Here is a 27,940-nt window from a genome sequence, read left to right as displayed (position 1 = left end):
AATCTTTAAGGGCCGGCTGAGGTGCTTCCTCCTCCAGGAAGCCTTCACTGACCCCTCTAAGCCCTGGAGCCCTTTCATGTCACTTCTTGGATCCAGAGCACTTTCTGCCTTGTGGTATAGTTCAAGCATGCCCATTTCTCTCCTCATTTACCTGACTGAATTGTTAGAGACAGGGATTGTGACCTGGGTTTCCCCTGAATTCTCTTTTACCTGGATGAGTATGACCTTTTACCTGGATGAATATGAAAGGAGTAGGACCTTTTACCTGAACTCCCTTTGACCTGGATGAATATGACCTTGCTGAGGGCTTAGCTTTAAGTTCCTGTTTTCTATCTTTATCCTAGAATTTGCATGTCTGCCATGAAATTGCCCCTTCCTTGACCATTGAATACATGGTTGATTCTCTGCATGGTCCTGGAGCCTGCAGTTTCCTCCCCATGTCCAGGGCTCACTCACACTGCCCTGCCAGTGCTTAATTTGCTTCCAATCTTAGAAAGTATGTTTTTCTCTGTAGATCTGAGACTTGTCCTGGAGTTTTCCTGTTACTGTGAATTTGCATTTGCTACTTAAATTTGCATGCCATTCTTGGGGGAGAGATTATGTGAATCTCCAGTTCTGTAATATTTTTAGTAATGTTTTGTAGTTTGTGCTGCTTGCCTAGACGCCAGGCACTGATTTCTCACAATTCATTACAGGTAGGAACTGTCAGCTCTCGGGCTCCTCCTGCGTCCAGCCCGGTTCCTTGTTGAAAACAAGCCCCTCACCAGAGCGATCACTCTTCTTAAAATGTAAGACCCCAGGTGTGGGGAGAGGGGGAAGAGGGCGGGGTGTAATGGTGGGGAAGGAGGGTCACTGAAGTAGAGGGGCCTCCCTTTTTTCCTGAGAGACACACCTTTGGTTTTTTCCAACCCTTATTATCAGTTTCTTTTTTTAAATACAGAAATAATACATGTTCACTGTAGAAAACAAAATTTTTTAAAAGAAAATAACTCATAAATCACTGAAGAGCTTCGGAAATTTTTCTGCTTACCTACCAAGCAGACAAGTAGTAGTAGATAACTGCTACTATTTACCCTTTTAACTTTCTTTGGCATATCTATATATACATACAATGATAAATATTTAATATATATATATTTTACAAACATGGTGTCATGCTATACATTCTGTTTTGCAATTTGTGTTTTCATTTATTGATATATTATGGATATCTTTGTTTTTAAAAAATTATACAAGTAATGCATGCTTCTTGTAGAGAATTACAAATTACTTATATGAAAAGAAAACAATTGCCTCCCCCAGAGATAAATGTTAATATTTTGGCATATGTTCTTCCAGACATTTTAAAAGTACATGTGTATACAGATTTTTAAAAATGGAATCATATTATAGATATTCTTGTGTAATTTAAAAAATTTAATAGTATAGGTTGAACAATTTCCTACTTCAATAAATACAGATATCATTTTTTTTACAGGATACATGGCATTCCATTGAATATGCCATATTTAAATCAATCTCATACATTTTGGACATCTAGGCAGCTTTACACTTTCATTTCTGTAAACAATGCTGCAATAACGATCCATTCCTGTACTTCTTTGTTGAATTAATAAGTGATTGAATACACCTTAACTCATTTTTGAATTATTTTTTAAGAGTAATTTCTCAAAGTGGAATTACTGGGCATGTATTTTTTTAAACTAATCATTAACAGATACAAAATACATAAAAGAATACAAATCAAAGGTTACAGCTCAATGATTTTAAAAAGTGAACACATTTAATAACTTCCTTCAGACCATGAAATGGAAATTTCCAGCTCCCCAGAACCCTTCTTCATGCCAGTTCACTATCCTCAAAGGGTAACTACTCTCTTGACTTCTAACAATATAGATTACTTTTGCCTGTCCTTGGCTTTCATATACTTAAATCACTCAGGCTGTACTCTTGTGTCTTCTTCGACAGAACAACATAACATCTGTGAGACTTAGCCATATGATCGTGTGTAGCAGTAGCTTGTTGATTTTCACTGTGGTGTAGTAGTCCATCGTTTGAACATAGCACACCTAGTGCCTATTGATGGACATTATGGATTGTTTCAGCTTTGGCCTATACTGAATAACATTGCTATGACATCCTTGTACATATCTTTTGATGCAACTATATGCATTTCTGTTGGATATTTACCCAGGAATAGGAGAAAAGGATGTCCAGTATAACCACTAGTATGCAATATCGTTCTAGATGTCCTAGAGAGTGCCTTGAGGCAAGAAAAAGAAATGCAAGCTCTAAGGACAGGAAAAGAGTAAAAAGAGATCCTTATGCAAAGGTGACATGATTCTTTACAGAAATCCAATTTAAGCTATAAATTAGTTAACGAAGGAATTAGAAAAGCTGCCAGATGTAATGTCAGCATACAGAAATCAATTGTTCAGATCAGTTCTGTTCAGTCGCTCAGTCATGTCCAGCTCTTTGCGACCCCATGAATTGCAGCATGCCAAGTGACTTCCCTGGTGGCTCAGATGGTAAAGTGTCTGTCTACAATGTGGGAGACCTGGGTTCGATTCCTGGGTTGGGAAGTTCCCTGGAGAAGGAAATGGCAACCCACTCCAGTACTCTTGCCTAGAAAATCCCATGGGCGGAGGAGCCTGGTGTCCATGGGGTCACAAAGAGTCAGACACGACTGAGCGACTTCACTTCACTTCAGGCCTCCCTGTCCACCAACTCCTAGAGTTCACTCAAACTCACGTCCATCGAGTCCGTGATGCCATCCAGCCATCTCATCCTCGGTCGTCCCCTTCTCCTCCTGCCCCCAATCCCTCCCAGCATCAGAGTCTTTTCCAATGAGTCAACTCTTCACATCAGGTGGCCAAAGTACTGGAGTTTCAGCTTTAGCATCATTCCTGCCAAAGAAATCCCAGGGCTGATCTCCTTTAGAATGGACTGGTTAGATCTCCTTGCAGTCCAAGGGACTCTCAAGAGTCTTCTCCAACACCAAGTCCAAAAGCATCAATTCTTCGGCGCTCAGCTTTCTTCACAGTCCAACTCTCACATCCATACATGACCACTGGAAAAACCATAGCCTTGACTAGACAGACCTTTGTTGGCAAAGTAATGTCTCTGCTTTTGAATATGCTGTCTAGGTTGGTCATAACTTTCCTTCCAGGGAGTAAGCATCTTTTAATTTCATGGCTGCAGTCACCATCTGCAGTGATTTTGGAGCCCCCCAAAATAAAGTCTGACACTGTTTCCACTGTTTCCCCAACCTATTTCCCATGAAGTGATGAGATCAGATGCCATGATCTTAGTTTTCTGAATGTTGAGCTTTAAGCCAACTTTTTCACTCTCCTCTTTCACTTTCATCAAGAGGCTTTTTAGTTCTTCACTTTCTGCCATAAGGGTGGTGTCATCTGCATATCTGAGGTTATTGATATTTCTCCCGGCAATCTTGATTCCAGCTTGTGCTTCTTCCAGCCCAGTGTTTCTCATGATGTACCCTGCATATAAGTTAAATAAGCAGGGTGACAATATACAGCCTTGACGTACTCCTTTTCCTATTTGGAACCAGTCTGTTGTTCCATGTCCAGTTCTAACTGTTGCTTCTTGACCTGCATATAGGTTTCTCAAGAGGCAGGTCAAGTAGGCTGGTATTCCTATCTCTTTCAGAATTTTCCAGTTTATTGTGATCTACACAGTCAAAGGCTTTGGCATAGTCAATAAAGCAGAAATAAATAGATGTTTTTCTGGAACTCTCTTGCTTTTTCCATGATCCAGTGGATGTTGGCAATTTGCACTCTGATTCCTCTGCCTTTTCTAGAACCAGCTTGAACATCCGGAAGTTCACGGTTCATGTATCGCTGAAGCCTGCCTTGGAGAATTTTGAGCATTACTTGACTAGCGTGTGAGATGAGTGCAATTGTGCGGTAGTTTGAGCATTCTTTGGCATTGCCTTTCTTTGGGATTGGAATGAAAACTGACCTTTTCCAGTCCTGTGGCCACTGCTGAGTTTTCCAAATTTGCTGGCATATTGAGTGCAGCACTTTCACAGCATCATCTTTCAGGATTTGAAAAAGCTCCACTGGAATTCCATCACCTCCACTAGCTTTGTTCATAGTGATGCTTTCTAAGGCCCACTTGACTTCACATTCCAGGATGTCTGGCTCTAGGTGAGTGATCACACCACTGTGATTATCTTGGTCTTGAAGATCTTTTTTGGTACAGTTCTTCTGTGTACTCTTGCCACCTTTTCTTAATATCTTCTGCTTCTGTTAGATCCATACCATTTCTGTCCTTTATCGAGCCCATCTTTGCATGATACGTTCCCTTGGTATCTCTGATTTTCTTGAAATGATCTCTAGTCTTTCCTATTCTGTTGTTTTCCTCTATTTCTTTGCATTGATCGCTGAGGAAGGCTTTCTTATCTCTTCTTGCTATTCTTTGGAACTCTGCATTCAGATGCTTATATCTTTCCTTTTCTCCTTTGCTTTTCGCCTCTCTTCTTTTCACAGCTATTTGTAAGCCCTCCCCAGACAGCCATTTTGCTCTTTTGCATTTCTTTTCCATGGGGATGGTCTTGATCCCAGTCTCCTGTACAATGTCACGAACCTCCGTCCATAGTTCATCAGGCACTCTATCAGATCTAGTCCCTTAAATCTATTTCTCACTTCCACTGTATAATCATAAGGGATTTGATTTAGGTCATGTACTGGTAATAAACAATTAGAAAATGAAATGTTAAAAACATTATTTTTAGTAACACTTTCTGAAAACTTAGGAATAAATCTAACAAAGATACCTAAAACCACTCTCCAGAAAACTCCAAAATATTACCAAGAAAATTATCTGGTACTATCTACTAAAGTTGAACATGCACATGCCCTAAGACCTAGATTTTTCTCTAACTTCATGTCTCCAAATGTGTATAATGCAACAAGAACTGTAACTGGGAGTTCAAATCACCACCACTTTTCTGGAGGACAATTTGGCAAAAGCCTTAAAAATGCAATCATCGCCATGGACCCAGCAATTCTTTTAGGCATATAGCCTAAATAATCAGATATATAAAGATGTATTCATTAGTGTTTTTAAAAGTCTTCTTAAAAGCTTAAATATTTTTTTAAAGCAGGGGGAAGGTATAGGTTAAATTCGAATTCATCTATACATCAAATCTTAACGTTGCCATTAAAATGCTCTTATAAAAGAATATTATACAACGTGGTAAAATGTTCATAAATACATCAATACATTAAAAAAACAAATTACCAAGAGTCTGTATGGTATGACACCAATGTTAAGAAAAAAACCATAAAGGGGCAAGTAAAAAAATTTAGAAGGACACCCCCAAGTGTTAAAATAGTGAATAGCGTTATTTTTAAATTTTTAGAAATTGGCAACAAATTCTACTGTACAAAATTCAAGCTGTACAACGGATGTGCATTAAAATGCTGTCTCCTCCCCGTGTTCCCCGATCACCTCCCCACTGATGATTTGCGTGTTGCCAGTTTTCTACAGTAAACAAGCGCAGGACAGCCTGCGCACGCTCGGTCGTTCTCCCGGGGGCGGGGCGGGGCGGGGCGCGCCCGGGTCGCTGGCCCCGCCCCTCAGGCTAGGCCCGGTGTCCCCGCCCTCTACAGACGCGCGCACGCCCTGTCTGGAGCCCGACACGATGCACGCGCGCTTGCGCCTTTCTGCTGACCTCTTGACGGTACGCTGCGGCCTCCTCGGACGCCTGGGACCCACTGCCGCGCTGCGTTTCGACGCGCTGTGGCAGGTGCTGAGCCGCGACTGCTTCGCCGCCGGCCGCCACTACTGGGAAGTGGATGTGCAGGAGGCGGGCGTCGGCTGGTGGGTGGGCGCGGCCTACGGCTCCCTGCGCCGCCACGGGGCCTCGGACGCCGCCCGCCTGGGCTGCAACCGCCAGTCCTGGTGCCTCAAACGCTATGACCTCGAGTACTGGGCCTTCCACGACTGCCAGCGCAGCCGCCTGCGGCCCCGCCACGACCCTGACCGGCTCGGTGTCTTCCTGGATTACGAGGCCGGCGTCCTGGCCTTCTACGATGTGACGGACGGCATGAGCCACCTACACACCTTCCGGGCCGCCTTCCAGGAGCCGCTCTACCCGGCCCTGCGGCTCTGGGAAGGGGCCATCAGCATCTCCCGGCTGCCCTAGTGGCCGAGACCCTAGTGACCGCCTTAGGCTCTCCGCGGCTCTACTCTGCCGCATCCAGACGGAGCTGGTCTACGACCTCCTCTGTAAGCATTCCCATCGTCTCCCCGACCAGTCCTGCCCTGTGGTTTGTATAGTTCCTCTCCTAGTAGGCGAGTTTCAAACGAGCCCTAAACCTGCAGGTCCTCTCCTGCTGCTCTCTCGTGCGGCCCCGCCACCGCCACCAGGACACTCATACTACACTGCCTTTTAGTTCAGGTTCCTGAAAGCACACGCCCACAGGTGAGCCTTAAGCACCCTGACCATGTCAGTGAACATGATCCCCAGCATCAGCTCACATAGCACCCAGAACTGCCTGGCACATAGTAGGTGCAAGATAAATATGTGACTGAGTGAGAGTCCCTAGGACTCTTCTATGCCTTAATGTCCCTTGGATCTGCTTCCTCCTCTTCACTCTACTTCAGCTTGTCCATGTCACCTTCCTTACGAGCAGCTGCAATAGGTTCTTGGCCTGTCACCTCCTGGCCTGAACACTTTCCCAAGCTCATCTTCTACCTTACAGCCAGAGTGATCTGCCTGTAACCTCACTTAATTTCTTAGAACTATCAAAGCTTCACAAGGACTACAGTGGGGAGGGGGGCTGGGGAATCACTTTACCCTAGCATTCAAGGCTTTTCTAGTCTGCCCCAAAGTATGTACCCTCATCTAGCTCCTACTGCTCTTTTCAGAGACCCTTCAATCAGAACTGGGTCACATAGTTCCACCTGTATACCCTTGCCTTTGCCGTTTCCCATACACACACATTTATACAGGAAAGCCCTTTCTTCTTTTTGCCTGTCTGTCTTCCCCAGGCTTAACTGCCCCAGGAAATCTCCCCAAACTACAAGAAATCCACAGTCTGGGACCTGTCTTTCCAATTAGATTGGAAGATTTCTAAGGGCAGCCGTGTCCTACGCCCTCCTCACCCTGAAAAATTCAAAAGGTCCCTTCCCTCCAAGGCAGTGAGTCGATGACCACTAGCTGACTTCTAGTGAATCAGAACAGCTGAGTTGGGAGAGCCTCACAGATCACCCAGCCTGACCTCATTGTACATTTGGGGAGAATAAGGTCGTGAAAGAAAGTTGCCGCAAGTCACCCACAGAGATTAAGGACTGGGCCACCCAGCAGCACCCAGCCATGTGTCTCTGGCCCAGCCCTTCCAGCCTAGCTTTCAGCCTGGAAGATTTGACTGCTTATTCATTTCTTACGGGATGTTGGGAAGAAATCAGCAGATGACTGTTGCTAAGCAACCACAGGCAGTTTTCCCAACTGTCTTGGAATCAAAAGGAGAGGAACTTAGCATGAGTGGGGTTTGGACAGCTCAGGCATCCCTGTTTTCCTCAGGTCCAAAATGTTGCCAAGGAAATGCGGAGAGCCCCTGCTTTCCAGAAAGTAGTGATGTTGTCAATAGAGAAGGTTAAATCAGCAGGACTTCCAGGAAAGTCAGCTCCTCCAGGAGGGAGGGATAGGCCTCTTTCTAGGGTCTATGCCTCGGTTCTGAACGTTCACCATTCTGTTTGTCAAATTCCTTATGTGGTTTTGAAGTTATACTGTCTTAAGTTATCTTCTTAGGTGCTTGGCAGGAGGGCAGTGGTAGGATGAGGAAAATGCAAGGCTGAATCTCCCTCGTGGTTTAAACAGACTCTCAGTGCATTAATTAGTTTGAACCATATAAAACTGTCCATATCCAGTGTTGGTTTTTTTTTTTTTTACCTAAAAACAGTAATTTCATATGAGGCAGTGTAATACAAGTAGAATACAAGGCAGAAGGAACTTCTTTAGTCCTAATCAATTCGTTTAAAACTCTAGCTTGGCTAGATGTTTTAAACACTACACTTCAGGAAAAGGGAAATTAATTCTACCGGGGATGGCCCAGAGCTGAATTCTGACAGGCAGAGGGCATTCCTGACAAAGGGAGATGGGTACGCTTGACCCCATATCTCTGTTCATCTCTGCATGACTTATTCCAAGACTCACAGCCACAGGGTCCAAGTAAAAATCCTTGCTATTTTGCCAGGCACTGTTCTAATGCTTTACAACTATTAACTCATTTGATCCTTACATCACCCCTAGGAGAAAGATAGTTTGGCAGTTGTACACACGGCAGAACTTAAGAGAATGAGTAACATGCCCAGTATCTCACAGCCAGTGGTGGGGCTGGGGCCTGTGCTCTTCCACCGTGTTCAGGTGAATGCAGCCAGTCTAGCCAGTGCCTGCTTGCTCTGGCCCCTCTCTTACGGGGCCTGTGATGCCCTGTTTTTGCCTGGTTACTCTGTGGGATTGAGTCTACCTTTGGATTACCTTCCATGGGCTCTTAGAGGAAGTCTTACACCCCGAGGGAGATATGAGGTTTTGGGAATCATGTATTGTAGCAAGAGTCAGAGCTGAACTATAAAGGACAAAAACTGCAGTTTTTGTCCACAATCATTTGTGACCTCAGGCGAGACGCTGTACTTGATGGGAGATCATCTGTAAAGTGGGATTAATGACCCTACCTAGCAGCGCTGTGAGGCTCAAATGAGCCCAGAGGACGTGAACTATCCTGAAAACTACAGTGCTGTGCCATGCCAGGACCTGTTGGCATGCCAGTGGGTTCCTGTTGGGCATGGCAGTGCTAAGACAGCCGATACTCCTAGCTGCCATCTGACAGGAGCAGGCGCCTCCGGCAGCATTCAGCACAGGACTGAGCTTTCTTGGGATCCAGGTCTGAAACGGTACCCATCACTTACTCTCTTTGCAGACTTAAATGTGTAGAAATTTTTTTTTCTTAATAAGAGCAGATGGCTTGCAGATGTGGTTTGTTTTAATAAAACACGAATACCATCCTTTTTAACCATGTTCTTCATTGGCAGTTTGTGTTGCTTCAAGTACCCGGCACCTAGGCCTGGATGGGGCCTTTCTCATCTACCCCCTCCACAAATTCCTTGTTGCATTCAGTTGGTCCCTGATGGAGTATCTCTAATAGCAGGAGGAGGTCACTATTTCTAAAGGTAGTTCACTGAGTTCTCACTCATGTGGAAATAAATCCTGCCTTCCAGCTGTTCCTATCCAAGATAATATTTGTAATTTTTGATTGAGACTGAAGCCATCTGTGGTCACTTACTAATATTTAGAGATTTCAGGGACCCTCCCTCATCTCTCCTGTTTCTGCAGTTGTTCCTTGTCAGGGAGAAGGGGACAGTGATGATAGCCTGCGGGAGGCAGCCTAGCAGAGGGCGCAGCCAGGCCTGGTGGACAGGAGCCCAAACCATGAGGAGGAGACCGCCTGCCCAAGAAGCCAGGCTGCATACGGGTGGGGTGGATGAGCATTAAGAGTGAGAGGCCCAAGGTTGAGTTCCCCATGTCCTGCTCTGATGCCTTCCATGGCTTCCCATTGCTTATAGAATGCAGTTCCAAGTCAGCAGGCTTTAAGCCCTTGCTTGCTTCCTGACCACCTTCCAAATATTTTCCTTCCTCTCCATGTGGCCATCCCTGCCCAGCTATCACCTGGACACCCACAGCCCCTCCCATGCCTCAGATCCCACAGTTCCTCCCTCAGTCAGTTGTGAACCTGCAAGACTGATCTAAGAGTGCCACAAACTCCAGGAGAGCTTCCCTGGCCAACGCCTCGTCTCCTAGGCCCACTCTTACAGCTCCCGTGACTTGGAAAACATTCAGCAGTTCACACATGCAGGGCCTGCTTGTGGAAGTGCCAGCAGACAGGGACTCTGCTGCCACACTGTACGCCCAGCACTGAATCCTCCCACCTGGCAGGAACTTGAGGACATGCAAATGGACCAGAGCTGTGCCCAGATATCCATCCTCCTGACCTCAGGGCCTGGCACAGCGTGAGGCGGCAGCCCTCCTGGCAGAGTATGCAGGCAGCCCCATACTTTACCCACACACATCGTACACAGGCTGTCATTTTCTCTATGTGCCAGTGGGAAGCATGTTCTAGGTAATGGCCCTCCTCCTCTCCAGCGTGTTACCCAAAGACCTATGCCCTCAGTTGCTCTTCAAAGTGTCAGGCTCCCTGGCTTCTGCCCTCTGAGGTCTGCAGAGCAGCCTGGGAACTAACATTCCAGTCTGACAGGACCTGGAGGTAGCTGCCCAGAGACCGCCTGCTGCACATTCTCAGCTGGAGCCCCAGCGAGGCTCTTCCCTCCTTTCCTTTCAGACCCATATCCTGTTTCCAGGCCCTGGAACACATCTGTCTGCTGCCATGTCAAATCTCTTACTAGGAAGTCTCAGATATTTAGTTTAATGTCATCTCTACTCTTGTAGAAAAAAAGGTTATGGAATCAGAGAATTTGATTTTCTACTCATGATAGTTTATAGGGAGAAGTGAAAGGAGTAAACAGCAGCCAGAAATGGATGCTGTCACACTATAGCTCTTAGCATATCAATTTATGGATTCTCATATGACCCCAGAGTCCCACCCCACCCCACCCACACATACACACGCAGGTAGGTGCCTTTCCAGAAACTGTTTTGGGACCCACAGGAGAGGGAGGCCCTATCTTCACAAGTAAAGAATCTTCAGAAGGCAAATTCACACATTTGAAGGGAGACTCCAAGACACACTCTGAAACACGAGTTACAGTAACCAGGTCAAATAAATACGAACAAAGATTAAAAATCTGAAAATAATCTCAGTATTGGTTCAAAAGAACAAAGAGGAATATGATACGGAATGTCTGTGAAAGGTTCATGCTGTAGTTCAAGGAAGTCCGGCAGTGAGGCTATTTTGTTAGCTGGGTGTAATTTCACTGCAGAGCATGGGAAGGCTGATTTTAGCATCACTGGCATACGTAAAAGTCACCAGAAGCTGCAAACACGCCAAGCCCCACGTTCGCCATCTCCCTCACATGCCTCACTGCACGTCACCTTCTAACACACTGTGGTTTACTTCCCGTGCTCCTGGTTTATGAGGCATTCATCCCCATCAGAACGGAAGTCCTGCCTCCTCAGGCCACAGAGCAGGGCCTGGCACGTGGCAAGCCCTCTGCACTTGTTGAAAGAAGGAGTAAATGCCGTTTCCCTCTCTTTGCTCATTCCTCTGCCGGTAAGACACTGACCAACCCCCTCTTCTCTAATGCCAAGTGATCACTATACAGCTAATTGGATTCAACCCCGGGGGCAGGCTGGAGATAAGGGGAGAGAGCCGGAAGGAAGGGACATTTGGGGTCATTAGGGTTGGCTTTGCAGGCCAGAAGAAGGCAGGCTGAAAGGAAGGGCCCATACAGCTAGCATTCACCCCTCTGCAATGGGCAATGATGAGAAGCTTCTGAGCCCACTGCCCCTTCTGGACCAGCCAACCTGAGGCTGCTGCTGCTGCTGCTGCTAATCGCTTCAGTCGTGTCCGACTCTGTGCGACCCCATAGACAGCAGCCCATCAGGCTCCGCCGTCCCTGGGATTCTCCAGGCAAGAACACTGGAGTGGGTCGGCATTTCTTTCTCCAATGTGTGAAAGTGAAAAGGGAAAGTGAAGTCGCTCAGTCGTGTCCGACTCGTAGCGACCCCATGGACTGCAGGCTACCAGGCTCCCCTGTCCATGGGATTTTCCAGGCAAGAGTACTGGAGTGGGGTGCCATTGCCTTCTCCAACCTGACGCAGAGGCTGCCTATATTTGCTCTTTGTATCCCTCCAACGGGCTTGACCCCAGGCCTAGCCCCAAAATGTCTGGTGTCTTGGGATCCCCAGAGACCAGCAATCCTGCCCCACCTCACCCAAATGCACCTGATGGTACCAGCAAGGCAATTCAGAATTCAGAGAATGGCACTTTATTTTAAGATCTGATTTTTTTCCCATGATTCTCTACCAATTCTTCCATGATGGTGTCGTCTTCTTCCACAGTGACCAGGACCTTCTTGCCCACCAGGCTAAAGATGTCTTCAGGAGGGTAACCTTTGGGCTCACCCACCTTCACAGTGAGCATGTCCAGTGTCAGAATGCTGCCTTCTGGAATTCTCACTTTGGCCACCACAGACTTGCCCAGCTGTGAATAAAATTTAAGATTCAGTGCCAGCCACACAAATAACTAGTGCATGTTGTTCTATCCCCTGGGTCCCTGATCAGTTTTCTCACACAAGGTACTGGGAAGGCAGGGAGTCTGTTTTCCCCTTCGGTGCCTAGAACAATAGCTCACACACAGCAGGGTCTTGGCCAGTGCGGGGTGGACTCAGACTCAGAGGGGTGGCCTTTACAATAAAGGACTCAGGTTATGTAGCCAAAGAGAGCAAGACCCGAATCCCAGGCAGCTGGGGACAAGGTGAGGCTGAGAGTCTCTGTAAAATGGGAACTATCAGTGCCTCTATCCTGTCGGAGGACTGTAAGGATTAGTGATGATAATGCCCGTAATCTACCTAGAACACAGACTTGGTAAATAAAAATGGTGATTACTTTTGTCATCATCCAGTTCAGTATCACATTTTAAACACATGGAAACGGAGGTGTATGGAGGGCAGGTAAGCTAGCCAAGGTCGCAAGGAGTCAGGAGGAGAACCTGGGATCCCTGACCCCTGGCCCGTGGCTCAACAGGCACAAACCTTACGGCCTCCTCGTTCAGTACAACAGGAATACGGAGGGCTCACAAGCATGGAAGGGGTAGACAGGCTGGGCAATGAGGGGAATGAAGGAAACCTGGAGCTCAGAACCAGCATTTCTAAGGTCTGGTCTATAAATGCTGTTCCACAAATTATCTAACTCTGCATCTTCCAGGTGAGGGCCAAGGAATCCATTCTGGAATTTATGTCAGGACACAAGGTCTTGTTGGCAGATGAGTATCAGATGTTGCGTCTTGTGGTGTCTCATTGTCTACCCACAAAGCCAGGATGCTCAGAACCAATTCAGTGCTCAGCTGCTGAAACTTATTCCAGTTTCTGAGCCAGCTTTCTCCTCTCTTCTATAAGGCAGTAAATTTCTTTTTACTGTTATTTTAATTTTCCAGTGTATATACATCTTTGAGAGCAGCAAGTAGGCCCCACTGGAATAAAAGACAACCCTCCTGGAGCAGGCCTGGTGTGGCATCTTGGCTTCGGCCCAAACAGCCTGCAGCATCAGAGGAGTGAGTGCCTGCTCCCCTGGCAGCCCCAACACACAGGCTGAGCCAGGTCTAGGCCATGGCTTCCAGGAAGGCCTGATGGCCCCTGTGCCAGGCAGAGTTTGCTGGCCTCCCCCCGTCCACTCTGAAGGTTAATGCTGCACAGCTCGCTCCAAGGGCTCCCAAGGGAATGTGTGCATCATCCTCCAGCAAGCCCATGAGAACCCTTGCCCCATGCTTCCAGTGTCTCCCCGCGCTTAGGGATTCCTTGGCTTCTCACAGCCCTCCTCCCCTCGCCTCATGGAATCCCTCCACCTGAACATGCCTCTAGGATTACCTACAACATGGGACCCCAGACTCTACCTCTCCGCATGCCTCATAAGGCCCCAGACACCAGCAGGGTCTTCAGTGCTGGGGCCACAGGCTTAATGGAAAACCATAATATGATGCCAGCGAACCAGAGGAAAAGCTTAAGTTCCTTCAAAAAGTTCCTCCCACGGCTCACATGAACTCCAAAAACCTCAGGGGCTCACAGCAACATCCCTGCATCACCCCACTGTTCTGGGCTCAGGTAGGGCTGGTTCCCACTACCTCTCAGGTAAGCCCACATGGCTCCTCTCAACACTGGCACCTGGCAGGCCAGGAGAACCCACCTTCTCGTTGCAGGCCATCTCACAGGGCAGCAGCTGCTTGGTCGGGGAGCCCAGCGCCCTCTCCACGAGGCGCACGGACCGCACCAGCTCGGCCAGCTCTCCAGGCTCCAGCGAGGCCGAGTGGTCACTCCCTTTCCAGGTCTTGTCCAGAGTTATGTGACGCTCCAAGACCTTGGCCCCCAGAGCCACTGCAGCCACAGATATCGCTATGCCAGTTTCATGCCCAGAATACCCTATGGGGATGTCAGGAAAGAGCTTCTGGTATTCCTTTAAAATAGAAAAAGGAAAAGAAAGTTAAATAGTGTGGTGCTTTCCGCATACAATCCAGAGTCAGGCTGATGGATCTGAGGCCCCATTCAGCCGCTCACTATCTGTGATGCTCCAGGAAGTCTCTGAGGCTCTTGGAGCCTCTCCTTCTGGGGATGACGGTAGCTGGTGGGAGCTGCTGTAAGCATGTGGAGGGCACTCAGCACACTGTGAAGTCTCAAAACTAATGGCTGCTCTTATCAGGAACACGTCTGAGGAATGTGTCACACTGTGCAAACCACCAGGAATAACACCAGAATTATAACCGAATGCCCAGACTCACTCAGAAAGCATCTGTCACATTTAATTAGGCTGAGCTACTGAAAGCAAATGTGCTATATGCACGAAGATCACCATCAATAATACAAACAGCCCAATCTCAATCCTTCGGTGGAAATGTTAAATAATTAATTAATTGGTTATCTATAATTCACTGGATGCAACAAAAGGCATGCTAAGTCGAGTGAGCCTTGTCAGGGAGGGCGACCAGAGGCTTAAGTACAGCAGAAAGACCCAGATGGGAGTTAACAGAAGGTTAGGACGGCTAAGTGGCAATGGCCTCAGAAACCAGGCTTCAGGGTGTGTGATGGACAAGGAAGTGCAGGTTGTGGGTCAGAATACTCACCCTGCCGTGATGGGGTGGGCTGGGCTGGTAGGGGCTGGGGGCAGGCTGGCAGTTTAACTCTGATCATGGCCTGCTCTCAGAATAAAGGACATGAGCATACCAGGGAGGTGAGGGGTAGGGGCGGGGACAGTGGAAGGGAAACAGGACCATGCTTTACAAAGGAAGAAAACTGAGGAAAATATTTGGCATCATACACACTAAATTGTCAATTATGGTAATCTCTGTGGGATGGGATTATAGACGATGTTCACTTTCTATGTTATATACGTCAAGGCTGAGTTTTTTTTTTTAAATCATGTTTTAATTTTAAAAATAATATGATTTAGAGATGAGCGAGCAATGGAGAAAAGACTACAAAACTGGGAGGGACTAAAACTTTAGTTAAAAAGACAGCCATGTCATTTCGAAAAAAGACTACTTTTTAAAAAGTTAAATAGGAAAGACTCTCTAGAAAAATGTATAAGAGCTTACATAATCAGGGGGAGAAAACCTCAGAATGTCAAATACTGTACTTAAAATATCAGAGAGCTGGTAAATAACAGAACAGGAAAAACCAGAAGTTTCAAGAAGGTCTCCTACAATTCAATATGAAGAAAAATGAATATTTGCTCACCAACATTCATATCAGCATTATTCACACTAGCCAAAAGGTGGAACCATCCCAGATGCCCCTCAACAGATGAACAGAAAAACCATAAGTGGTATACACATACAATGAAATATTCAGCCTTAAAAAGCAATGAGATGCTAATACATGCTACAACATGGATGAGCCTTGACGACGTTATGCTAAGTGAAAGCAGATGGACACAGAAGGACAAATACTGTATGATTCCATTTATTTGAGAAACCTAGGGTAGTCATGTTCATAGAGACAGAAAATAAAATGACAGCTGCCAGGGGCTGACAGGGTGGGGGAGATGGCACTCAGTGTTAAAGAGTATAGAATATGATATGACTCTGAGATGAGAAAAAGTTCTTCAGATGGACATAACAATGGTAGCATAACAATGTGAACGTACTTAGTGCCACTGAACTAGACACTAAAAAATGGCTAAGATGGCAAATTTTATGTATATTTTACAAAAACAAATCCATAACTCATTAAGAAAAGATAAAAGCCAGCAATTCACAGAAAAGGGACCCCTAATGACCAAAACACACAGGTAAAGAAAATGTATATGGCCAATTACAAAGACTCCACCTTAAAACGACAAAAAACAAATAAAAAAACAAACAAAAAAACCCCCGAAAGACTCCACCTTAAATTTTATAATGAAAGAAATTAAGATTGGTATTAAGAAAATTTAATTTATAATCTTTAGAATGTATCTGACTGCTTAACTCCATAGTTGGTTCTAATTTGATTCTGGAACAGCAAGACTATCAAGTGGAAGGGTAAGTCGCACAGTCATGTCCAACTCTTTGCGACCCCATGGACTATACAGTCCATGGAATTCTCCAGGCCAGGACACTGGAAGGATGTCCCAATTACAAAGCATGTCAAGGCTGGTTAAAATTTTGGCTGCATCTTTCCCACAGCCAATGAGCCAGTCAGACAAGGGCCCTCCCTTGTGCTCACCGAGATGACACGCAGGTTGACGTCCTCAGGCTGGAGCGGGTAGGCACTGGTGCACTGGAGGAAGCAGAAGTTGGGGTTGAGGGGCTTCACAATCTGATAGACTTGCTTCATGGTATCCATGGACTGCATCCCACTAGAGATCACCATTGGGCGGCCTGAAGGACCCAACACCAGTACCATCATCACTCTACTTTCAGGGGTTCTAACTCTCCCTTAAACACACCCCTGCTGTTGGTCTCATCATTCAAACAACTCTTACACAGTGGGGGAACACAGGTGAGGTTGGTGGGTTTCTGTCCTCAACCACAGGAAACATAGACTCCGTTAACCCCACAACATTATTGTGCGGCAAAGTGAACCAAATTAAGAGGAATCTGACACTCTTTAGAGAAAGATGAGCATCTCATTGTATTAAGAGGTTGCACAGCGTGGTAGGGTGAGCATGCCCCAGATACAAGAGGGTGAGGCCTTGAGCTGCCAAGTCCTACCTGTATGGTCTCAGATTCTTGGCTATGAGCTAAGTAGAAAGCATCAGCATCATATGACCTGCTTCAGTCCCGGTACTGACATGAGGACCATATGAGATCACTCATGTTGTAGAACCACTGTACAAGCTCTGATGTGCAGAGGCTGGATGTTCTAATATACCTAGAGAGTACTTCTCAAAGTCAGAGCTGCCTCTAAGGAGTTTTATTTATACTGTCAATATCCTTCATTTTATATAAATATTTTATTAGAAATTAAAAAATAATTTTCATTTTAAAATTCTTATGAAGACTTCCCTAGTGGTCCAGGGCTTAAGATTTCGCCTTCCTATGCAGGGCATATGGGTTCAGTCTCTGGTCAGGGAGGTAAGATCCCACATGCCTCATGGCCCAAAAACTGAAACATAAAAAAGAAACAATGCTGCAACAAATTCAATAAAGATTTTTTTTAATAGTCCATATCAAAAAAAGAAATCTTTAAAAATTCCTATAGAAACTGTATATCTTTAATTTCTTTCAACTCAGCACAGGAAAAAGTGGGAGTGTATGCTGATTGGAAAATCTGTCTTCAGGAGACTCCTTTAGTGGGTTATTACCAATGGTGTAAAAACACAAAAAGTCTGGACTCAGACTGTATGACGAAAATTAAACACTCACCTTTTTTGGCTGTCTTTTCCAGATACGGGAAATTGTTGGTGTCCCCAGATCCAACTTTGAAAAAGGGAACATTCAGTTCATGCAGAAACTCAACTGCCATCTACAAAAATCAAAGGGGGAGCTCACATTCACCACAGTTCAAAATCATGGTCCTTAAGACAGGCGAGGAGCCACCTACAAAGAGAAACACCCCTTCTCTTGCCCAGCAGCTTGAAAGCAGACACAGATTCGTTAGCAGTCATTTCATTCAAATTCAGACATTCCTTCACTCATAGCCACCCATCCACTCATCCAACAAAGACTGCGCCCTGGTGCACACTGTCTATGAGAATCTGGGAAAGAATCAGACCCCTGGCCAGACCGTCCTTCCCTGGTGGCCTGGGGCCCAGTGAACACACAAGAAAGGGTCATGACCTAATCTTGACTCAGACAAGTAGGCACTGAGAAAGTGAGTGTCCCTCAAAGGCCTTATCCTTGCCTCAGGACCGAACAGCCAGGAAAAGAGGCCATTTCAATCCCTGCCAAAAGTAGAAGAAATGAAGTGTTTCAAGGCCCAGCCCTGACACATTGATCCACAGCTGGCAGGGCTCATCAAACCCAAGCCCTTTCAGACCTCAAATAATGCTGCCCACAGAAAAAAACCAATCTGACTGTTTGAGGCTACCTCTCTAGGGCCCTTCACCATCCTTATCTGGGATTCATCAATAACCCTCAGGAAACGCAAATGTCAGCAAATGCCTGCTGAAGGAATTAGTGGACCACAAATTTTAAGAGTAAAATCTCAATTTGCTGTACAATTACCAAAACTTCCCGAATTACTTTTCATTACAATTTTTTTTTAATTGAAGTTGAAAATCAGAAGTAGGGAGAGTCAATGCCTTGGAATATTTCCAAGTATCTAAGTTCCATCTATCTTAAAATGCTGGCCAAGTCTCAGAAGTAAGTTTGGAAGTTAGCTAGGTCGGTGCTTCTCACATTTTAATACAGGCACACGAACCCGCCATGGATCTTGGACGAATGAAATACAAGTTCTGATTCTGTTGATCTAGAGTGGGGCCTAAGAGTCTGCATTTCTTGTAAGCTCCTCAGTAATACCACTGTTACTGCTCTGTGAAACATATTTAGATTAGCAAGGAGCAAGGTTACTGGCATGGAAATCCAAAGGGTTCGGGGGTGGTAAGGAATAGTATGAGGTCATTCTGCCAGCAGGTTCTTTATTTTTTTATTTCTTTTCTTTTTTTGGCCTTACCATGCAGCACGTGGGATCTTAGTTCCCAAGCAAGGGATTGAATCAAACTGGTGCTCCCTACATTGGAAGTGGTGAGTCTTAACCACTGGACCAGCAGGGAAGTTCTTGCCAGCAGATTCTTTGAATCAAACCAGTACTGCCTGAGCTTTCTCCCATCTTCCCAGCAGATGATGAGCTACTCTAATCACTGGCCTCACTCAGAGAATCACTTTCCTCACTCAGAGAATCACTTTCCTCTAGTAAGTGGTAGGGGTTAGAGCTGCTAGCAATGGCAACCCACTCCAGTACTCTTGCCTGGGGAATCCCATGGATGGAGGAGCCTGGTAGGCTGCAGTCCATGGGGTCACAAAGAGTTGGACATGACTGAGTGACTTCACTTTCACTTTTCACTTTCATGCATTGGAGAAGGAAATGGAAACCCACTCCAGTGTTCTTGCCTGGAGAATCCCAGGGATGGGGGAGCCTGGTGGGCTGCCGTCTATGGGGTCGCACAGAGTCGGACACGACTGAAGTGACTTAGCAGCAGCAGAGCTGCTGGAGAGACATACAGTGACTAACCAGCCAGTGAACAGGCCAAAGGCAGATGGCACTCTCCTCAGTCTAGGAGACACCTTTCAGGATGGCCAAAGCACCACTCACCTCCAAGGTGCTAAGCCGCCGCCTCCTCCTCCCCTCTGTTTTATGTCTTCCTTGTCTCTCTCTCCCCTTCCACAGTTTTCTATGTCATTCTCTCCTGTGTATGTGTCTCTCATACTATTAACCAGCCCTAAGATGAAACTGAAAAGCATTTGTTTTAAACATATTTATTGAATAAAGTCTAGTGTCTCCACCCTCCCCACTCTATCTAGCAGATGAAGAGAGTGTTTTCTATTTTAAGAGGGAAAATCCTATGCAAAATTTCATCTCTAATACTCCACTTTGAGAGAGCATGGCTCATGATCAGAGTCCCCAGGGGCATAAAGAGATGAATGAGCCCAATCAGGAGAGGCGCAGGGCACATGGGGCAAGGAGGGGCCAAATGTAGGAAAAATGCTTTGGAAAAGCTTGCCTATGCTGATTGTAAAATCTACATAAAGTGAAGTCACTCAGTTGTGTCCGACTCTTTGCGACCCCGTAGGCTGCAGCCTGCCAGGCTCCTCTGTCCATGGGACTTTCCAGGCAAAAATACTGGAGTGGGTTGCCATTTCCTTCTCCAGGAAAATATGCATGGAGCTCTATAATTTTGAAGCGAGCAAAGGGGTAAATTCCTGTTGGCAGAGAAAGGTGCAGCTGGTTTCTTGCAACCTTCCTAGGGAGCCAGCCCCACCTAGTGGCCACTTAGAAAACTGCCATTTTGGATTAATTTCTGCAAAGGGTGCTGGTTTCAGTAGTTATCTGGAAGATGCTCGCTTTCCATGCTGAGGCAGTATTACTGGGCCCAGGCGTCCTCAGGCTGGGTCAGCGCCAGTGGCTGCTTTTCTCTCTGTGGACTTCCTGGCTTCCTCTCTCTATGCTGCTTTCAGTCCCCCTTCCATCTATGGGATATCGATACAACGCAGCCAGGCAGCCTCATAACTTCTCCTCTCCTCTGCCCCACATCACAAAGGCTTTCTGAGCCTGTCTGAAAGGAACTCAATCGAGTATGGCCCTCCCTAGGCATCCAGGGGTTACACACAGAGCAAAGGGTCCTACCAGCAAACTGGTTTGGGTGAAACACTGCACTGTAAGACCTCACCTTGGAGGGTCCTAGTGAATACACTCCTCTAGCTGTTTCACTCCTAGTGTTTCCCACACGTATTCAGCACAGAACCCTTGTTTATTTGGGGAAGGGACTTTGACTCTAAATTAATGAATTAATGAGGAACCCCCTTTCCACAATGTATCCCATGAGAAATCTGGGAGCCTGCTGATCTAAGGGGTAACAGAAAAGACAGGAGTGGGGATGGGGTTTTTCTAAAGCTGCTTCCACTCCCCTTGATTTCCGGATCTATGACAATGAGCTGGGAGAACAGGTGTCGTAGGGCTTGCTCAGGCTGAGGAAAGGATGGAGGGCGAGGATGCATGGAGCCAAAAAGGCCTGGCCTGCCCTCAGTCCAGTCAGAGTATACCACAACACAGGCAGGGGTGCTCTGGAGCAGGGGTGTTGGAGGAACGAGGGCAGGCACTGTGGAGGCAGGCACGAGGAGGGAAGGGTGGCTCTGCTGGAATGGGTCCTCCAAAGGCCGCCTCTACGTCATGGCTCCCATTTGCTTTCTCAACAAAACTCCATTTCGACCAAAGGCACTCTGCTCATTTCAGTCGAGTTCCACAGGCCTCTGTGCAGCTTTTGACCAGGTGCCCTGGTATTTTCTTGGTCTTCATAAAGTTCCACCATGCCTTAACCTTTCCTCAGCACACAAAGAACGCCCTAGGAGAGCACACACAGAGGAGAAAGCTGGCACTCAGTACATGCCTACTGCCCAGAGGAAGTCAGGGGGGTGAGTTCTCAGAGCTGCTTGCTAGACAAACACGGAACAAGCGACCAACCCACCTCGAACAGCCGGGTAGACGGGACTTGCTGGTTCAGCAAAAAGGGACCTGGCGGGCAAAGCAAGTGGCACTCTTGCAAAGGCTCTTAAGAATGCCGCAATGGGAAGCCCTTGAAGAGTAGCCCCTGCTTTCCGCAACTAGAGAAAGCCCATGCACATCAACAAAGACCCAGCACAGCAAAAATAAATAAATCTAAAAAAAAAAAAAGAATACATTTCTCCTCACTGGCTGTGCCTTGGTCTGTCAGGACACCAGTGGGGAGCAAATGGCATTCCTAAGACAGAGAAGACTCCCTGCCCCGTTAAGTGTGAAGCAGAGAAAAGGATTCTAAGCAACAGAACAGCTGTCAGTCAGTGGATACAAATCTTGCAAGCCCCCAGGTTCATCTCACCAGGTCCTCACTGTAGCTGTGGGGTGGGCATCTTGATTACCTCATTGTCACAGATGGACACCTGTGGCTCAAAGGTTATGTGACCAGCCCAAGCTCACAGAGTAAGTGACAGTGTCAGCACCTGAGTGTGGCTGCAGAGCTCAAATTTACACACCAAACTGCTCCCTGGGAAACCAGGCAGCCCCAGCCACCAACACCCAGACTCCTCTCCTTCCCCTGTGTGCTCCTGACTCTTAACCTCAAAGCCACCTGGCAGCGAAAGACCTAAAGAAGTGACTTCCTGAGCAGCGGCTGCCCAGCTGCAAGCAGACGCCAGGCACTCCCTTCAGAGCCCACATCCGGTAGCTCAGGTGTCTGGAAACAGTCTGAACAGGAAAGTCCTCATTCCAGGTCCAAGTCACCTTAGTGACCCTGCCAGAGTCTATGCTGACTCGGGACAAAGGAGTAGGGAGAGCCTTTGGAGGGCAGCGTCTTCACACGCGAAGGGAAATGGAGGCCCCAGAGCAGGGAAGCGACCCGAAAAGCTCACATGGAGATGAACTCAGCAGAGCAGGGCAAGGACCTGGATTTCCTGACCCTCAGCCTGGGCTGCTTCCTCAACTGCAACTAATGTCGCTGAGCGCTGGCTGTGTGCTGCGCCTCCTGCAGGTGATCACATTTAATCCTCACGACAACCCTGCGAGGTGAGTTCAGCTGAAGACACAGAAGCACAAAGAAGGTACATAACCTCCACCCGGACTTACCAGGAATGAGAGGCCAAAACCTCATACATTGCTGGTGGAACGTAAAATGGTGTAGCCACTTTCAAAATGTCTGGCAGTTCTTCAAAGAAGTTAAACACTGAGTTACCATAAAAATATATATATACCCAAAGGACCACATACTGTCTGATTCTTTTTATATACAATGTCCAGAAAAGGCAAATCTATAGAGACAGACAGCAGATTAGAAGTTGCCTGGGGCTGGGAGAATTGAAGGAATTGAGGGATGACTGCTAACGGGCACAGGGCTTCGTTTTGGGCGATAAAAATGCTCTAAAATTAATTGAGTGAATTGTATGATGCGTCAATAAAGCTGTTATTTAAAAAAAAATCTATCCCTGGGAATTCCCTGGTAGTCTAGTGATTAGAATTTGGCGCTTTCACTGCCTTGGCTCGGGTTCAGTCCCTGGTGGGAAATGAGATCCTGCAAGCCACATGATGAGGCCAAAAAGAAAAAAGAAAAAATCAGTCCCCTTGTCCTGGGGGCAACTTGGGTCCAAGACTCTCCAGCCACCAACATGGAGGGCGGTGAAGAACAGGGGGATGCCCAAAGGCTCTGCTGAGCTCTGGGAAGCCGTACATGCCTGGACCGGCACCTGGGTGGCTGCTGGGGAACCCCAGAAAGGTGTCAGATCTGCCCTCAAGACCCATTTCCCAACTGTGCGACATCGCATAGACTTTCTAGCCCCTGGAGCCTCCGTTTCTTCATCTGTAAAATGGGACATAGCCGGGATAAAATATGTTACTGTAAGCGAAGATGCTTCATAAACTATAACATCGAATTCAGATGTAGGAAATTATGATTATTAGATGAACAACTAGATCTGAAGAATGTCATGCTTATGAATGTGCTGTCAATTAAAGAATGAATCTGGGCTACAGAACTGATCCCTGAACTTGTCAAGTTTCCCAGACATCTAGGTTCTTTGCTTCCCCTCCTTTTTTAATCTACTAATGGTCTAGACTAGAGTGATGCTTCTTTTGACTTAATTTACAGACACAGCCTAGGGTTGGAACAGTAACACAAGAGGTCAGAGGCCTACAGAAGGAACTGGAGTCTCTTCAAATACCCTAGCTGACTAAAAGAATCACAAGCCAAAAGCCTTAAAAATGTTAAGTTTTGTCTACTGATCCGTTTCTGCAAAGTTATCCTAAGGAAACTCAAAACACGGAAAGATGGTCATCTCAGCATCATTTAAAAGCACAAAAAGCTGAAAGTAACCTCATGTTCAAACATAAAGAAATGGTCACATATATTATAAATCCTCAAAAGAAATACTACACCACCATTAATAACTTTCAGCAAAAGATATGGAGAGTTACATGTCAATTATAGCTCAATAAAGCTGAGAAAGAAAACCAGGATATGGGTAAAAGCTGTGGTATAATATTAACCGGAAGAAGCAAACACAGAACTAAACATTTACAAATATAACAACCAGGTATATAAAACAAGTTCAGGAGGAAATATGTACAAGGAGCTGCCGGGTAGAGATTATGAGTCAGTTTTTCTTCCTTTTTTCCTGTTTTCTAAACTTTCTGTGACATTATTTTTATAACTAAATTTTTTTATATTTGAAAAAAGAGCCCATGAAGGAGTCTTGAGGCAGGTCACAGAGCAGATGGAACCTGAGACCTGGCACCAGCTGGACTCTTCCAGGATGTGGGCACGGCCATCCTGGGAGCCACTCCCTTCCGAAAGATGCAGTGTCGCCCCAGCAGGAGGACCCTGTTAGGACTGCAGTTTCCTGATTCTGAGTCTAGGCCACTGGGAGCAAACTGGCCCAGTGGGATCTCCCAAGGGCTTGAGGGACTCTGGGTTGCCAGGGTAGTTGCCCCCTACTCCCAGAGTCAGCCTGTTTTGAAAACCATAGTTCTCTTTCCTCCAAATCTCACTGGGCCTCCAATCCCCCTGGCCTCCTGTTTAGTTGGACATTTACCTGGTCAACGTTATGGGGAACTCTAGCTCAGAAAACACAGAACAGTGTAAAGTGAACAAGGACTGCAGCTGGCTTGAAGTCAAAGACTCCAAGACACCAGGCCACCTGTTGTCCCCTAGGTCTGCTAAAATGGCAGAGGGCTCACCTCATCCATTCCAGAGGCAGTGAAGAAGATGCCAACCTCCTCGGCATATTTCTGCAGCTCCTTGTACTGGGCGTGGCTGAACTCCAGGTGGCGTTTGTGCTCCCCGTATGTCTTCCCCCAGGAATGCTTCGAGGTGTACGGCCTCTCCAAGGCTTTCCGATTAAACTTATACTCCAGCTCACTCTTCTGGAACTTGGCACAGTCGGCCCCACACTCCTGCAACACATATTAGGATTCCTTTAATTTTCGGTCACGGGCTCTCAGAGAGAAGAGAAATGTTGGGGCAACTGCTATTGAACCATTATCTTTAAAAATAACATCAAGGGGACTTCCCTGCCGGTCCAGTGGCTAAGATTCCTTGCTCCAGATGCAGGGAACCAGGGTTCAATCCCCAGTCAGGGAACCAGATCCCACATACCGCAACTAAAGATTCCGCATACCTCAAAACTAAAAGATCCTGCATGCCACAACTAAGACCACTCACTCTCTCACTCAGGCTCAGCAACTACAACCTGATGCAGCCAAACAAATAAGTAAATAAACAAATATTTAACAAACAAACAAATGCCAACATCGAGTGACAGAGTTCTTAAGAACTCCCAAAGAAGAGAAACAGAAGCAAGGAAGTCTCAAAAGAAGAAGGGTGCGGAGAGGGGTTCCCCTCTGTTTTTTCCTCTTAAAATGCAATTAAAAAAAAAAAGCAGGGGGGACTTTGCTTTACATTATAATATTTAGAATAATTAATTAAACAATCAAGATTTTAAGTTGTATAACTCAGCAAAGGATATGAGCACTGGACCAGAATTTAGGGGGAAAAGAATCTGCCTTAACTCTGACTCTCCTGGATAAGTCACTCCCTATCTCTGGCCTCAGTTTCTCTGTCTGTACAAATGGCCGTGTGGAACAGCTCCAAGGCCTGTAACTTTCTGCGGAGCCCCTGATGGGGGTGGGGTTAGCTGTTTTGCCCATGTGGTTTCTGTATGGCATCTTGTTTGAACAAGAGGTTCTGGGGCAAAGGCAAGCAAAAAAATTGAAAAATGCCCCAGCTTTACTGAACAGAAGCTGTAATATAAAAGCTGGATTGTCTGACTATAAAAGCTGTAATTTTATTGCCAGTTAGCCTCCAAGCTCTCAAAATTGTTTTTTGTAAAGCCACTCAGTAGAAAGATAAGGAAAACTCTCTCAAGTCTCAGCTCACTGACACTGCTGTAGACACCCAGGTCTTCACGTTGCTGGAAACCTGGGCTCCAGAAATGTCTGTGCTCAGAGTGTCACTTTCACTCCTGGAAAAGCCACAAAATGGCACGGTCAGAACTTGACGCTAGAAAGAAATTCAAAGAACATTAGACTGAAAGTGACCTTTTTGTTTCTTTGTTCAAGCTTTTATTGCTTCTCTACTGGCAAAAAAGCAAACTGCCAAATAAGTCAAGGTGTAACACACCCTTTGCATCAAATTTGAAAGTTAGGTGATGCATTTAAGGCACTTGACCCAGTAAGCATTAAAAAATGTTAGCAATTGTTACTCTTTAAAAGTATATTTTACTTTTTAGATTTCACCCATAAGTGATAACATACAGTATTTGTTTTTCTCTGACTTGTTTCACTAAGCATAATATCCTCCTGGTCCATTCACATCGTTGTAAATGACAGAATATCATTCTTTTTTATGGCTGAATAATATTCCATTGTGCATACATACTATATCTTTATCCATTCATTTGTTGATGGACACTTAGGTTTCAAACAGACTCACAGATCTAGAGAACAAACAAATGGATACCAGTGGGGAGAGGGAAGGAGTGATGGGCAAGAAAGGGGTGTGGGATTGAGAAGTACCATCTACTATGTATAAAATAAATGAGCAACGAGGATATACTGTACAGCAGAGGGAAATACAACTATTGTTTTACAATAACTTTAAATGGAGGAGTATAATCTATAAAAATATTGAATCACTATGTTCTATACCTGAAACTAATATTATTGCAAATCAATTATACTTCAATGAAAAGATAAATAAAAATTTAAAATAAAAGTATTTCTTTTTTTGGCCACGTGGCACCGAGGATCTTAGTTTTCCAACCAGGGATCAAATCCACATCCCCTACAATAGAAGCAGAGTCTTAACCACTGGACTGCCAGTGAAGTCCCAAAATAAAGTATCTTTATGATTCTGTAGGGTTCCATAAAAGCAGAGTTAGTCCTGAAAGAGTAAAAGAAAACCTAATTACGAATGACAGAACAGCTCTGGCTGAAGAGAAGTGAAAGGAAAAAAAAGATTTAGTGAACTACCTCTAAACCAAGGAATCAGTGCAGATCTTATGCTGGGGACTGCCCGTTTACAATAAAGAATGTGACAGGTCCCCCCTTCAGAGCACTCACAGTTTAACAAAGAGAGTTTAAACAGACCCTGACAATGCAATCCCATGGGAAAAATTACAGGAACCCAACTCTGAAAGGAGGAGTTGGAGAGAGCATCCAAGAGGGGGCATGAGCGTTCATTAACATCGTATCTCTAGTAGCTAACATGCATTGAGTCCTATTTGCCAAGTACTGTACTAAGAGCTTTACATCTTTACTTTATTCTCAAAATTCTATGAAGTAATTACAAGGAATGAGAGAGACAACGGCATCTTTCAGGAACTTCCTTGAAGTAATTCTCTGTCGCAGAAAATGTCAGAGATTTAAAAAATGATAGGCTGAAAGAGGTCAGGTCATTAAAGTCTTGAAGACTTTATTAAAGGGTTTCGACTCTACAGTGGCAGTGCATAGCCACTGAAGGCTCATCAAATCTGTGTTTCAGAAAGATCATTCTGCCACCAGAAAGGGGCGAGAGAGGTCGGGTTAGGGGGCAACTGTAGTAATGCAAACAAATCAGGAGGGTGGCAAAGAGATGAAGAACAGGATTCGAAACATTTGGAAGTGAACCTGGAGAGCTGGACGCCAGGCCGGATGCAGGGCACCGAGAGGCAGAGCGAGGATGATTCGGGCTCTGCGCAGCCCCGCCCCACCCCTGCCCAGGCCGCTCTTCCTCCAGGCCCTTCCCTACCCCGCCCCCCGCCCCCGGGCTAGTGCCCGAGTTGTCTAGACTGTCCCCCTCACCTTAGCCATGCGGATCATGCGCTTGGCCACTTCCAGATCGCCCTGGTGGTTCTGGCCGATCTCGGCAATGATAAAACATGGATGCTGCCCGCCCACCCAGCGCCCAGGACACAGCTCCAGCTCCAGCGGCATGGTGGCGGCTCACGCTTCCCTGCTGCACCAGCAGTCAGGGGCCCGCCACCTCCTCGGTGGGTTAGGTCCGCAGCCCAGCGGGACCCACACACCGGCCCCGCCACGTCAGTCCTTGGCCGCCGGGCAGCCAACCCCCAAGCACGGCCTCGCTCCCGACAGCCAATCAGATTAGGGG

General features: G+C 46.2%; 2 protein-coding genes across 3 annotated transcripts in view; one reads left to right on the top strand and one right to left on the bottom strand.

The window, feature by feature from the left end:
• Positions 1 to 9,041, top strand: part of TRIM14 (tripartite motif containing 14) — a 28,597-nt gene extending 19,556 nt beyond the window's left edge. For both annotated transcript variants that reach the window (XM_018052216.1, XM_018052215.1), the window contains 2 exons: positions 696 to 788; positions 5,637 to 9,041. In XM_018052216.1, the coding sequence (XP_017907705.1) occupies positions 696 to 788; positions 5,637 to 6,172 (629 nt within the window). In that variant the 3' untranslated portion in view covers positions 6,173 to 9,041. The remainder of the gene's footprint in view (positions 1 to 695; positions 789 to 5,636) is intronic.
• Positions 11,948 to 27,906, bottom strand: NANS (N-acetylneuraminate synthase). The gene is made up of 6 exons (XM_005683905.3): positions 27,634 to 27,906; positions 24,532 to 24,747; positions 17,538 to 17,637; positions 16,396 to 16,550; positions 13,883 to 14,149; positions 11,948 to 12,185 (listed from the first exon to the last, which is right to left on the bottom strand). The coding sequence occupies exons 1-6, from the start codon at positions 27,763 to 27,765 to the stop codon at positions 11,976 to 11,978; spliced, it is 1,080 nt and encodes a 359-aa protein (XP_005683962.2). The 5' UTR covers positions 27,766 to 27,906; the 3' UTR covers positions 11,948 to 11,975.

This window comes from Capra hircus, chromosome 8 (assembly GCF_001704415.2).
Source record: "Capra hircus breed San Clemente chromosome 8, ASM170441v1, whole genome shotgun sequence".
NCBI classification, from domain to species: domain Eukaryota; kingdom Metazoa; phylum Chordata; class Mammalia; order Artiodactyla; family Bovidae; genus Capra; species Capra hircus.
Note: the sequence above shows the minus strand (reverse complement) of the source record. Positions and strands in the feature narration are given on the sequence as shown.